At 33.9% G+C, this 14,567-nt stretch overlaps 2 protein-coding genes and 1 pseudogene across 2 annotated transcripts; all 3 read right to left on the bottom strand.

Annotated features, from left to right (window-relative positions):
* Positions 1-3,069: 3,069 nt before the first annotated feature.
* LOC100808398 (probable long-chain-alcohol O-fatty-acyltransferase 7) lies at positions 3,070-3,567 on the bottom strand. The gene has a single exon (XM_014770492.1). The coding sequence runs from the start codon at positions 3,565-3,567 to the stop codon at positions 3,070-3,072; it is 498 nt and encodes a 165-aa protein (XP_014625978.1).
* A 470-nt stretch (positions 3,568-4,037) lies between these two features.
* Positions 4,038-5,140, bottom strand: LOC121172608 (probable long-chain-alcohol O-fatty-acyltransferase 1). The gene has a single exon (XM_041011757.1). The coding sequence runs from the start codon at positions 4,671-4,673 to the stop codon at positions 4,038-4,040; it is 636 nt and encodes a 211-aa protein (XP_040867691.1). The 5' UTR covers positions 4,674-5,140.
* A 251-nt stretch (positions 5,141-5,391) lies between these two features.
* LOC121174066 (disease resistance protein RPM1-like) lies at positions 5,392-14,204 on the bottom strand (annotated as a pseudogene).
* Between the last annotated feature and the right edge of the window lie 363 nt (positions 14,205-14,567).

The following is a 14,567-nucleotide window of genomic DNA, read 5'->3' as shown; positions in this document are numbered from 1 at the left end:
TTCTTTCAAAAACTCCCTCCCCTCACCATGGAATAAATTTCATCTCCATTTCTCAACAAAGCCTCGTTAAATGACCTTATATCATTTACTCCTAGCCCACTCTCACTCTACTCCTTGCAAATATCCCCCCACTTAACCCATGCTATTTTTTTATTCTCATTTCCCCCTCCCCATGAAAGCCTCCTTTGAATCCCCACTAGAATCTTCCTCACTACATTTTGAATCCTAAAGAAAGAAAAGAGGTAAGAGGATAACACAGAATTTACCAAACATGATCTACCCGCAAGAAACATAAACTTGTGCTTCCAAAGTGTCAACTTCTTGGAAAACTTGTCAAAGATGGGTTGCCATAAGTTCAACTTCCTTGGATTAGCCTCAATTGGTATCCCAAGATATACAAATGGCCAAGATAAAATTCTACAATTCAATAAATCTGCATATGTTTCCACCACCCTATTTTCCACTCCCATAGCCCAAAGCAACTCTTGTAGAAATTCACCTTCAAACAGGAGACCAAACAATAATGTTTGATTCCTCTTTTTAGGCTTCTCAAAATAGATTTTTTTCTTAATTAGTTTATATGAAAGTCCTATTTTTGGGTCTTTATCCTTTGAAATCATTTTTTTCTAATTTGTCTGCTGTTTGATCATTTATAAGGAAAGTAACCCGTGTATTCGCACGGGTAAGCTGAAAAATACAAATAATAATATAGGTGTGGACTATACAGATATATTATTATACAATATTATTATTTATTAAATTTGAAAGCAAGTAAATGTGAAAAAAATTAATATAAGCTAAAAAATGAATTACCAGCACATATAACTGATTTGAAGATCAAGCAAAAAAAAATAGATATTATATAACAAAATGGAAGTAACAAAGTTATAATGTTCGAAACATTGTTTGTAGCAAAACAAAAGTATTTAATATTATATGTTATAAAAAAATGTATAAATGATGATTAAGATAAACTGGATAATATAACATCATGAGATTGTATAATATGGATGAAAATACAATAGTATACTAATTTATTAACTTTATAGTTACAATACTATACAATATTGTAATTTCTTAAATTTAAAAGCAAGTGAATGAGCTAAAATGGATATAGCTCATATTTCGTCTAAGAAATCCTCATCAACAACCATTGACGGATCAACAATTTTTGTCACCAGCTCAAATAAAACTTTTCTAAAGCAATAAACATCATAGCCACAAATTTGATGAACCTGTTTGATAGTAAATAAAATTCATGTCATAATAATATATTGAAAGAAATATTTCTAAATATTTCAACATCTATTTCTCTGCATTCATACGCTCCTCAAGATAGAAAAAAGAAAAACACAATTAACATAAGCACATAAAATAAACCACAACATCAATCACCTAGTATAAATGATTCATGAAAGTACTCAAATTTACACACTTGCACTTTTGAGAGACAGGCACAAACCAACCAAAGTTCTATGAGCTTTTTGTGTGAATGAAACAGTAGAACTTCTCAAGCCAACGGAAATCAATACATGTTCAACACCCCACATATATCTTGACCAATTAACTACTTCAGGATGAAGAGCATCTCATGATTCTAGATAATTAGAATGACTTTCAACAGACTTTCTAAAAATTTATTTTGCTAGCACAAAACAATCAGGACAAAGTGATAAGAACTAAAGAATGTTCCCATTCAACTCTAGATGCCAAAAAGTTGAGGCTGACACTAAAATCTTAAAGCATGATGTCGTTTACTGAAAGACACTCAACCAAAAAATTATATATAAAAAAATTGAAATTTATACGTCTTATTTTGTCTCCAAAAAATATTCTTCATTATCAAAAGAAATACAAATACATACTCTTATTATTTTATTCTTCGTTACTAAGCTTACCTATCTCTTTTTTTCATAATTAATTATACATTTATACTTATTTTAAATTGTTGTAAAGACAAGAGTTTAATTTTATAAGTATTTTGTATTAGCTTGATCATCATTGAGTAAAACTGTGTCATAAGATCTAATCATTAAATACGAATTTAGCATTGGCGAAAATGGAGTATACAAGAATGGTGCCTCATGCTATAAAATACACAAAAAACATAAGGTATCACTTAAGTAACATTTTCTATAATCCTATGTGACAAAAATCATCTATTTTGATAAATATTTTCTTGATGAATCCATTATGATAATTTTAATTTTTATTCCATTTTAATAATAAAAAAACCATTAATTATAGTCATCATTGGGCTGTTTAACCACTCAAAGAAGGAATAACTGAAGCCTTTAAATATGCTGGCATGCAATCAAGATCATGTTCTAAATCTTACATATTCCAAGCAATCTTCAAACGACAAATTACCACTTCTAAAGACAATTTTTTTTCTGAAGTTCAACAGGCAGCAGATTATAGCTACCCAAATTAATTGCCACGCTTCTGTGCCTCTCGATCTTGCCTTTGACTAATCTAGAAGGAAACTTAGCCAGCTGTAACAGTAGTTCAATCATTTATTACTAACTAGTTGTTATTGCTACAAGGGGGGACACACTTTAATTATAAATCTCCTAATGGATGATATTTTCCTTAGATTAGTTGTTATTGCTTCAAGGGGGGACACACTTTTCCTTAATTTTTTTTTCCCAATTTTGTAAGAAAGAACAATGCATTAATCCAAGATAGAGATGGCATTTTTTTTTTAAACCACGTATGCGTATCTTTCATTTGAAACACTATGTGCAATTAAGTTTTTTTTTTTTCAAATATTTAAATAGATATTTTTTTGCCTTCAAAACTAAACTCATACACCCATATATTTTTTTATACACCCACGTAAATCCAATAAAAACATAAAATACTTTAATGTTTTTAGACTTGCACATTTTCAGATGTTAGCTCTTGAGTCACACTCATCATTTTTCAACATATTCAACATATATGCCTTATTCACAATTAAATAATTCTTAAAAAAAAACGAAATGTTTTATTTTACCCTTTAAGGTAAATATTACAATTATAAGTCTCTCTCATCCTTTAACGTTTACTCTCAAGAGTTAAACATTCTCAATGGTATATCTTAGACTTAACAAAATCCACCAAAATTACATACTCTTCAGTGGACTTTCTATCCATTTCATTCCTCAACAACTGAGGAAAAAACAGCCAATTCGCCCAGATAGCCAAGAATGCCACCACGAGTGGCCCTGACACGGCACGGTGCAGCCGCCATCCACGACGGAGAACCACCTTCTTAACAGCCACCTCCGCCACCATGCACACACTGTGAAGCACAAAAAAACACGTAACTTCCCACGTGGGAGTTACACGTGTAACATGATAATAGATTAACTCATGCACAAGCCCAGACACAAGGAACGTGGCGAACATGCCAGCTGACGTGGCACATGAGGGACCCACTAAACCCGTAATCGTACAGCTTACGTGGTTGTATACTGTAGAGTGTAGAAGACGAGAAACCATAAGTAGACATGGCAATGGGACGGGGCGAGTACGGGTATTATCTCCACAATCCCTTATCCCGACTCCCCAACATATCCCCATACCCGTACCCGATACCCGACGGGTTAAAGTTTATTATCCCATCCCCGTATCCATCGGGTACCCGTCGGGTATCGGGTATCCCTGATTCCGTCCCATACCCAATTCAAATTAGAAAAATAATTTTTTGTAAAAAAATATTAAAAATTTGATTTTAGAAAAAATAAATTGATTGTTAAACATTTATTTTTAACCACTTATATATCTATAAATTTATCATAGCACATGTGTCTTAAAAAATCGTTAAAAAAATAATATTAAATTATGTAAAAATTCAAAAATAAAATTAACTAGTAATAAAAATTCTATGTCTTTTGATTAAATTATGCAAAAGTTTTAAAGATTTCAAGTGGCGAGGCGGGTTCGGTTTCGGGGTCGAGACGGATCTAGTAATCACATACCCGTACCCGTATCCAACTTTTGATTATCGGAAAAAACCTGAACCCATAGCCGATCAACTCGGGTATTACCCGTCAAAGTCGGGAAGGATTCGGGCGGGTACCCACAGGTATGGGTTTTCTCGCCATGTCTAACCATAAGGTTGCATCTATGACCCCAAAATCTTGTAGTGAGGACGAAAGGTAGGGTTCGTTGAAGTGTGGTTCTATCTCTAAGCCAAAAAGGGTTTGAACCGAGGTTGCAATAAGAGCAAAAACAAGCTCTAAGCCAAGGTACAAGTGAAGACAATAAAGGACTAATATGAAATGAGGGTGGAAGTATTCATTGTACTCATAAACACGTGCGATCATTGCAAAAATAAGCAATTTTAAGGGCAATAGCCATTTTGGCTTTTGGGTGTTGGTGGTGTTATTTTTATTGGTTGGTGGATGTTGTTTTGGGGTGATGGGGAGGGAAGCTATGGAGATGAAATGGACAATGTTTGGGGGTGATAGGGCAAGAGGGCCTTTGTTGAAGGAAAAAAGTAGGAGCTGAGCTTGAAAATGCCAAGTTGAACAAGGAAGAAGGATGATGAAGAGGTAGAGAATAGGGAGAAGGGAGAGAAGTCTCAAGAAGCCCTTTGGTATTCTTGCAGCTATGTAATAACAATAACATAAACCTAAGATGGCTGAAATCCATACTTTGATGAACCTTTCAATTTCACCATACATCTCCTCTCCTTGAATCTATGAGTTGAGTATGTGAAATGTCAACGGAAATTATGAGTATTGTTATAGGGTGAGTCTCGGACATTTTTTTAATCATCATATGCTATAGAAGACTTTAGACAGGAATGATATTATATGTAAATAATTGAAGATGTGTTATAAAATATGCAACACAATACACACAATATATATTATATTCGAAAGTAAGCGTTGACTGATTCAATAATTCTTGTTGTTACTGAATAATACTAATGGCTTATATTTTCCTTTTAATTGTTATATATTGCCACCAGAGAGAGAGAGAGAGGTGGCTCGACTTTCTTCTATGATTGTCTCCTGCAAGGGACGTCGAAGGGGATGCACTTTTCTTTTTTTTTTTCTTCAATTTTTTTAAGGGAGAAGTGAAGAACAATGCCTTAATTCAACAAAGAAAAGATATTTCCCATTAAAAATAATTTCTTTGAACCCAATATAATTATTATGTACAATAAAAAGAGTTTTCCAAATATTTAACATAACTACTTAATCAAATCTCATTCAAAATCACTAATTAAGGTAGAATTACAATTTCCTATAGTTTATTCATGTTTTCCATTATAGGAAGATCGAGAAGATATCTAAATTATATATATATATATATATATATATATATATATATATATATATATCACTTAAAAAATTAATTTGATGAATCTTGCCCTTTGATGGCTCAAATCCACTCATCCACCATCTCACGGGCTACAAAAGAAAGAATTTGAGGGAATCTTGAATTTTCCGTTGTCAAAAATTGTCTGCCTTTGTAGATGATGGCTGGTTGGCCTTAGGGAGACAAGCGTAACCATAAATTGTTAGCCATTGATTTCCTAAAATATTCCTTGGCACAAAATGACAAATTCTGTTAGCAAGGAATTAGTATAAATAAAGCAATTGTAAGGCACACATGATATGAAAAAAGCTAAGTTTCCTTTCTTTCTTGCCTTGTCTGGAGGTGCTGGCCTCGAATCCAGTTTCCTTTCAAGTTTTCTCTTTTAATTTTGGTGCTATCGTTCCATCCGGTCCACACCATGGGTACCTTCGATAAGCTTGATGAAGTTTTACTCAGACTCACCAATCATCAACTATCCCTCGGCGAATCCATGCACTCACTCACTCAAAAAATTGATGAACTCCTTAATCGTGTCACTCCCATCCTCTCGTCATCTTCTTCTCCAACACCTCCACCATCACCATCGGTACCTGCAAACAATCACCGAATGAAGTTAGATGTGCCTCGTTTTGATGGCACCGAACCACTTGGTTGGATTTTCTAAATCAACCAATTCTTCGAATACCATGGCACACCAAAGAATGAAAGACTTACCATAGCTTTGTTCTACATGGAAGGCAGGACGCTCGCGTGGTTCCAATTCATTCTATATGAGCTTTTCTGTCCCTTGCCCTCTTTTCTTTGAAGAACTGCACCACCAATTGAAGGATCATCCTGAGTATCGACATCTTCGACAAGCAATCACGGTGGACCCCGATAAGCACTCTGGATTCACTCTTGTTCATAACTTGATCCTCTGGAAGGGACGAATTTGGCTACCAAAGGACCTGCCCTTGATTCCCACATTACTGGTGGAGTAGCATACAACACCCACAGGAGGCCACATGGGGATTGCGAAAATGATAGCTCGCTTGACGGAAAACTTTGAATCGTCAGGACTTTGAGAAGATGTCACGAAGTTTGTCTCGCAATGTATTGATTGTCAGCATGCTAAGTACGAGACAAAAAGAGCAACAGGATTACTATGCCCTTTGCCAGTTCCCCATCAACCTTGGGAAGACTTATCCCTGGACTTCATTACCGGGCTCCCACCATATCACAGCAACACAGTTAATACTAGTAGGGGTTGATCAATTTTCAAAAGGCATTCATCTTGGCATGCTATTAGCGACACACACAGCCCATGTGGTAGCCTCGTTGTTCATGGAAATCATGGGCAAGATTCACGGCCTCCCTCGCAGCCTGGTCTCTGACTGCGACCCCTTGTTCGTTGGCAAATTCTGGCAAGAGTTGTTTCGTCGGAGTGGCACACGGCTAAGGATGAGCTCCGCTTATCACCCACAAAGTGATGGTCAAAAGGAGGTGCTAAACAGGGTCATAGAGCAATGTCTGGGCACATTTGTTCATTATCAGCCAAGGGAATGGGGCAAGTTTCTTCTCTGGGTGGAGTGGTCTCATAACACTTCATGGAATGCGGCAACAGGCACCACTCCATATGAGATCACATTCAAGCGCAAATCCTTTAATTTTCCTGAATATATCGCGGGTTCTTCTGCTCTGGATGCAGTTGACGAAATGTTGACCAACAAAGAAGAAACATTTTAGGCCATTCGCAAGAAGCTTCTCAAAGCACAAGACCGTATGAAGATAACTGCAGATGCTAAACGAAGAGAGGTGATCGACCAACAAGGAGATTGGGTTATGCTTAAATTAAGGCCCCACCGAAAAGTCTCCGCTAAGGGACCACAAGCAATCATGGGCAAGTTGGCTAAGAGATTCTACGGACCATTTCAAGTTCTGGAACGCCTAGGACCCGTGGCATACCGCTTGAAATTGCCGAAAGAAGTCCGCATACATCCTGTTTTCCACCGCTCCCAGTTGAAAGCATTCAAAGGCTCCCCAGAACATATTCAGGAAGTTCACTTTCCAAAACAATTTGTTCAGCACCAACCAGTCATTACTCATTTAGCTAGCCATATTAGATTATCGGCGAGCTTTAGAACAAGGGCCTTGGGAAGTGTTGGTGCAATGGGAAAGGCTATCCCCGGATGACACCTCGTGGGAGAATTGGGATCAATTATGTGAGGATTATCACCTTGAGGACAAGGTAATTTTACAAGGGCGTACGCATGATACAAAAGCTGGGGCAGTTAACAGAGAACACAAAACAGAGGTACAAACACAAAAATCAAGGGTACAGATAGCAAGAAAGTAAAGAGGGCCATCACAAAGCCCTCTTACCTCAGAGACTACACATGAGAAAGAAAAGCGAGAAAGGAAGCTGACCTGGAATGAAGAATTGCTAGATGATGGTTGGTTGGCCTTAGGGAGACAAGCGTAATCATAAATTGTTAGCCAATGATTTCCTAAAATATTCCTTGACACAAAATGACAAATTCTTTTAGCAAGGAATTAGTATAAATAAAGCAATTGTAAGGCACACATGATATGAAAAAAGCTAAGTTTGCTTTCTTTCTTGCCTTGTTTGGAGGCTGGCCTCGAATCCAGTTTTCTTTCATGTTTTCTCTATCAATATATCTTTAATATATAATTTTAACTAAGGAAAGTAATTTATCAGAAAATTTAATTTCTTTAATATAAAATTCATTGTTTGGATGTTTTTTATTTGAAGAATTTAAGTTTTTGGAATTTTAAAACATAATTTTAAACCACTAAAAATGTGGAATTTTAACTTCCTTGTAAAACGTGAGAAATTGAAATTCTCTTCTTACATTAGAACTTTCCAAAAAGTTTGTGTATTTCCTTTATAACCTTCATCCTCATTTTCACTAATCGCATTCTCGAACTCGTGACTCATTTTCTTTCACCCTCAATTTTAATTTTTTTTTATAGAAACACAAAATTTTCAAAATAAAAGAATTTCAATTGAGGTATTTGAAATTCTTAGAATTTAAAATTCCTCCGAATTTTAAATTCCCTCATCCAAACACACTCATAGTGTTTTCATTTCAGATTTCTTCTTTTATTCCCAAAACCATAAATGCATATGCTACATGTTGTCATCGTTGTATGTCCAATATGTTTGTTATACCTTAAGTGTACCTTACGCAATCATAATAGTGGTTTCGAAAGTATGGATATCAAACCTAAATGACGAGTTGTATTCCCAATTAGTCAAGTTTATTAAATTAACCGTTGAAGTAATTAAAAAGATAATTTAAATATTTTTACGGATTTATAAGTAAAAAAATATACGAATATAAAGAAAGGGTTTATTGATGATAAGAGTGATTAGGGGTTATGACTTACTAGTACTAATTTTCCTTCAACCCTAGTTGTAATAAAATGCTTTCTCCAGTTAATTACTCATTCACAAAATCAACTAAAGTCTATGATCAAGGTTATAAGATGTTTCTTGCCTTAAATCAATACCCCAATGATCATTGGTTCTATCAATTTAAGTCAAAAGAAAATCAATTATAGGAAAGATTAATTAAAGATTGACTAATGTATTGGAGATTACCCAAAGAGGTTGATCATGCAATTTGACATAAAACATTCTCTACCTAAATCTACCAATTACATGATTGGTATTATGCAATTGATTAAGTATTAAACTGATTGGTTTCAAATAAACAGTAAAAACAAGAGAATTAATTAACATAAAATCAATGAGAAATTTCATTAAAAATGAGTAGAATGGTACAAATGAAAAGTTATCTAATAATCTTCGGACTAGGAGGACTAGCTCCTCATGATCAGAACAACACTAGCAATCCTAGATAAAATAAACATAAACATACCAATAAGTAGGAACAATGATCATGATCCATTCTAGCGATGTTGTTTAAGTTCTTCGGCTCTTAAAAGCTTTCAAGGTTGTCTCAAATTCGTAAAAGATAAGAATAAAACTCAAAATAATTAAAAAATGATTTTACATAGTCTAGAAACCTATATATAGCTTCCTAAAGATATTTGCTCGAAAAGGAGCACTACAATTGTGGTTAGAAGTAACGCTGAAGCCTTGAACCATTATAAATTGACTATGAGCCTCTTGATTTACCATGATCGTGGTCAATTTACCATGGCTATTGTTGGATCTTGATGCTGTTTGGGAGGACTCTTATCACTTTATTGTGATCATGCTGATTACCACGACCGTGATCAATGTACCACGATAGTAATCAAGTTATGTAAAGTTCTTAAATCTTCATAAATTTGTATAATTTCCTACTCTTTCGCTCAATTGAGTGGTTATACTTTTGGAATACAAAACTAGTGTCCAATTGTAAATTCTACCAAGAAAATGCATACAAAATAACACAAAAGTTTGTACAAAATATCACTCACAAAGTGATTTATCAATAACTTATAAAAGTCCGATTTTAGAAACATTGTTGTGTTGTTTTAATTATGAGAGTTAAAATATGTTTGTGATCAAAAAGAGTTTTGAAGTTTTCAAACATCAAGGATTAAAAGGAAAAAAAAGAGTGAATAAACAAAGAATTAGGCAAGTTAATTGAATATTTTAGAATTCAATAAAAATTTTAAAATCTTTAAAAGTAAAAAAAAAAACCTTACTTTTTTGTCGTGCTATTTCTTTATTTAGCATTGGTCCTCTATTAATAAACAATTTAATTTAGTACTTTAATTTTCAAAACGGTGCAACTTGACCCCTTAATAAACTTCTTATTCTCACTGTTTGTTTTTAAAATTTTAATAAACAATTTAATTTGTTCCTTTGTTTGATTCAATCTCATCCCACTATTAATAGACAATGTCAGGTGAATTTGGACCAAAAAGATCAAACTGAATCGATTTGGATTTAAGCGATCAAATTAAAGATTTTTTTATTAGGAGGACAAAATTAAATAAAATAAATAATGAATGACACAAAAAGATAAAATTAAGCCATGAAAAAATTATCTAACTCCAGATAAGTGATATATAAATTGATTTTAATAACATATATTCAACCATTAATTTTTTTTTGATCTAACTCCAGATAAAATTAAGCCATGAAAAAATTATCTAACTCCAGATAAGTGATATATAAATTGATCAAACCTGAACATAAAAGTTTGGGTACCAAAATTGCTGAAGCACTATGCTAAAAGGATTAAAGTGCTAAGCCAAAATCAAACATGTCTTGTTACAATACGAGTTCACCCCAAGCTTAACATGTACAATCCAAATTTTCACTCCAATTCAAGTTCAGGCTTGGGAACTGTGAAATCCAATTTGGAAACCTTGTTAACGTCCCCCATAGGACAAGCTTCCTAAGTGTAGACATAGGTGACGTAATGTACAAGTCAATTACTTCACTCTCATCAGCTGTATCAATAAGTAGTTTCTCCAAGAGTGGCATCTCATTTATCAAGGAACTCAGAGTCTCTTTGTGTTTTCCCGTAAAATCTATCACTGTCAGTTCCCTTAACTGCTTTAGCTTTCCAACCTCTCTAATGACCACTCCATCATTATCTATAATCACTGGAGGTATCTCTTGTAGGGATGTCATGCCTCCAATATCCTTCCATTGAATTGAAGGTATGTAGCCACTCAGAAGATGACGTAGCTTTTTAAGCTTACTAATCTCCCTGTAAACCGGAAGCTTAAATACTTCAAGTGGCATAAATTCCCCAAATTTTCAGGAACATAACGTAAACCAGAACCTTCAAAATCAAGTACCTTCAATAGCATGTAATTGGTAGGGATTTTGTTTACTAAGTGTTCAGATACTGCTTCATCTTCTCCTGTGCTAATAAAAATTGACCGAATGGGTGAGCTTCCTATACTTCCACTAAAATCATCGGTTGCAATTGTCAGGTGTCGAACAATCTTACTTGATACAGATTGATCACACCCGTCAATATACTGACAAAACCCTGTATCCTTGACTTTTATAAGGATCATGTCGTGTATTAAGTCATGAACACGACACTTTTTAACTTTGCCATCAATTCTAAATGAGGATACTTGCACCAAACTTCTACGGACCAACCCTGATAAATATTGTTGCCCAACTTCATAGTCCTCCGGATACATTCCGAAATACAATAAACATGATCTGAGATTGATCGGCAAATCATCATAACTTAAACCTAAAATTTTTGTTATACTATTTAACTCAGAATTCCTCTCCAAGTCTAAATTTTTGTCCCCATTCAGATGCACTTTCATCTTTTTGAGACAAAAGACCACCAATGGCCACTATTGCTAGAGGTAAACCTTTACACTTTCTAACAATTTCTAGAGATATATCTTTAAGTTCTTCTGGACAATCTCCATCGGAATTATACTGAAATGCCTTCTTACAGAACAATTTCAAAGATTCTTCTTCAGTTAAAGGTTTTTCTAGCTTATGCACCTCAACAAATGATGATTTCCTACAATATTCTGCAACCTTCTCATCCCTGGTTGTGATTAATATCCTACTTCCATTTTTATTTTCAATTACAGCAGATTCAATGTGATCCCAAAATTTTCCATTCCATATGTCATCAAACAAGACAACATACCTCTTGTTGCACAAGCGGTTTCTGACTTCTTCTGTCAACAACTCGATGGTAGAAACATCCTTGGGACGGTCCTCCTTTTTTTCTTTGCAAAGCTCATTCAACATATGCCTCAGCAATCATTCAGCAGAGAAGGATTGAGAAACTGTGATCAACGCATGGCACTCGAAATTGTTACGCACCTGGTCATAAACTTGCTTGGCAAGAGTGGTTTTTCCCACCCCAGGAATTCCCACCACAGAGATGACAGTGCGTTTTTCTCTTCCCTTTGTCAACCAATTTTTCAATATACCTCTAGGGCCATCAAGCCCCACAACCTCATCTTCCTCAATAAAGAAAGGATCCCTTCAAAGTTTCTGCCATGTTATATCTTGATTTCCTCTAGAACTGGTTTGTCTTTGCTCTAAAGGAAAATGGCTTTGGAAACCATCTCTTTCAGCACGAACAAGGGATTTAACATCCTGAATCTTGTACGCACTTTGAAGGCGAAGGATTTGAGTTTTGATGAAGTCAACAGCCTCACATAGTAAAGCTGCACATCGAGGATCATCAGGTTGCTTATCCTCACAGGAGATGTTATATTCATCGATGGCATCTTCCATGCGAAAAGCTGCTTCTCTCAGCCGCATCACCCTTTCTTTTATTCTATGACGCCTTCCATCATCTTCTTCAGCTTCAGCCATTTTATCAGCATCATTGATGAAATCTTGAAAGCTTTCAAGTTCATCTGTAATGTCTCTAACTTCTTTTGGGAGATCTCTCAGCATTTTGACAGCTTCCAATATTTTTGAAAGTGCATGCTGACCAGCCAAGGACACTGCAGTTTCTGCCATTGTTAATGTTAATTATTTGTCACCGTATCCATATCATATCACGCTACCCAATTTTTAAATAAGGACGAAAACTAATTATCTTAGAAAAAACTAATTATTCGATTCAAATGATGTTTGTCGGTTTTATTTTCTAAAGACATATATTTATTTTATTTACCTTGCAAACACTATTTTAATTCATAAAATTATTTCTCCTTATTTATTTAATCACAAAAATCTGATAATTTTTCTAAAAATTTATTTATTTTTAAGTAAAATTCTTTTTAATTTATTTTACGAAAAATTGAATGTTACATTCTCCATTGCATGCCACCTATGATGAGTGATTAATAAGTCTGTCCCATGCATTGATTAATAAGTTTGTCCCATCCTTTTTAATAAGTTTGTCTTACGTTTATAATATTTTTTAAAATTATCCTTGTAATTACACTTCTCTCTGGTCTAATAGTTTGTCAATACATTCTCTTTCTTCATTTAATGATGGATATTTTTAGTCTAAAAATAATTAATCAAAGAAATATTATAGATTGAGTTTTATAAAATAGAATAAATATCATTTTAAAAGTCTTATAAATAAAAATGGAGACAAAATAATTAATTTCAACTAATAGAAAATAGAGTTTGGATCGCCTTAGCCTTGGGTCGACCCTGCCATTGCTGAAAAGAGTAGGCAAAAACTCTTTGAATACCTTTTAACCATGATCCGGAGTAAAAGATGGTGTCCTTCAACACAACTTGAGTGTCAAATAAATGTTGCTCCCCTAAAGACGATCGAGTTTGTTAGGTTCACACAGTGAACCTCCTGGGATTCGAGGTCCAGGAATGCCTCCTTAGAAGAGAGAAAGGGAGAAGAAATTGCTTTTTTTATTCCTTTCTTGCATGGAGACGATGATATTTATAACATGCCATAACAAAAACAATCCCAGCACTATGATTCTAACAGAGTTGCCCCTCAGTATTAAGAGCCTAACAGAATACACTAAAAAAACATAATCCTCTCGGTGAGTCATTATCTACCTCTTCCTGTTAGAGTTCCTCTGTTTCCATATATTCCAAACCAAAGCAGCCCATACAACTCACCATCTCTCACCGTGAATACCATTTACTGTAATATATAAAATTTTGACACTTACTATCGATTCTTCTTAGTTGTTTTATAATTTGAGTTTTATTTTATTTTTATCTAGATCTGATTTGGCTTTTTTATGTAATTTATCTTTTGTTTTCTTGTTGCTTATAGATTTTTTTTCATCAGATATTTGTTATAGATCATCATTTCGTGGCTCCTCGTGTTTTCCATGGTTTTTTTTTTATAGGTCAAGTGTTTTTTCCAACCCATTTGGTTGACACTAATCTTACTCACTGTGGATAATTGTTGTTAGTCCAAGGCAATTTCACACATGAAAAAAAAACACGATCCTCCTATGTTGATTATTTGTGTTAATCTAAAGATTATTTTCCATGCATTTAGATTTAAAGGAAATATTTAACAATAACAATATATATATATATATATATATATATATATATATATATATATATATATATATATATCACAACATAAATTATTTGATTGATTTAAATATTCACTTAAAATATTTAAATATAAAACATTATAAACGTATTTGAAATGTAATTTTATAGTTTTCAGAGATCCTTTTATAATATAATGAATTTATATAATATTCTTTCGATTTCTCATTTATTGGTCTATTTAACCTTTCAATAATTCAACACAAACAATTGATTTATCAATGGTGATTTATTTATTAAATTAATGGTTGAATCTTTATGATTAGAATAAAATAATATTTTAATTTAT

The sequence above is a fragment of the Glycine max genome, chromosome 18 (genome assembly GCF_000004515.6).
Source record: "Glycine max cultivar Williams 82 chromosome 18, Glycine_max_v4.0, whole genome shotgun sequence".
Lineage (NCBI taxonomy): Eukaryota > Viridiplantae > Streptophyta > Magnoliopsida > Fabales > Fabaceae > Glycine > Glycine max.
This window is presented reverse-complemented; position numbering and strand designations above follow the sequence as displayed.

What these genes read in the sequence shown, in the direction of transcription:
- LOC121172608 (XM_041011757.1), bottom strand. Translation starts at nt 4,673, where the DNA reads ATGTATGGTGAAATTGAAAGGTTCATCAAAGTATGGATTTCAGCCATC.
- LOC100808398 (XM_014770492.1), bottom strand. Translation starts at nt 3,567, where the DNA reads ATGGGGATATGTTGGGGAGTCGGGATAAGGGATTGTGGAGATAATACC.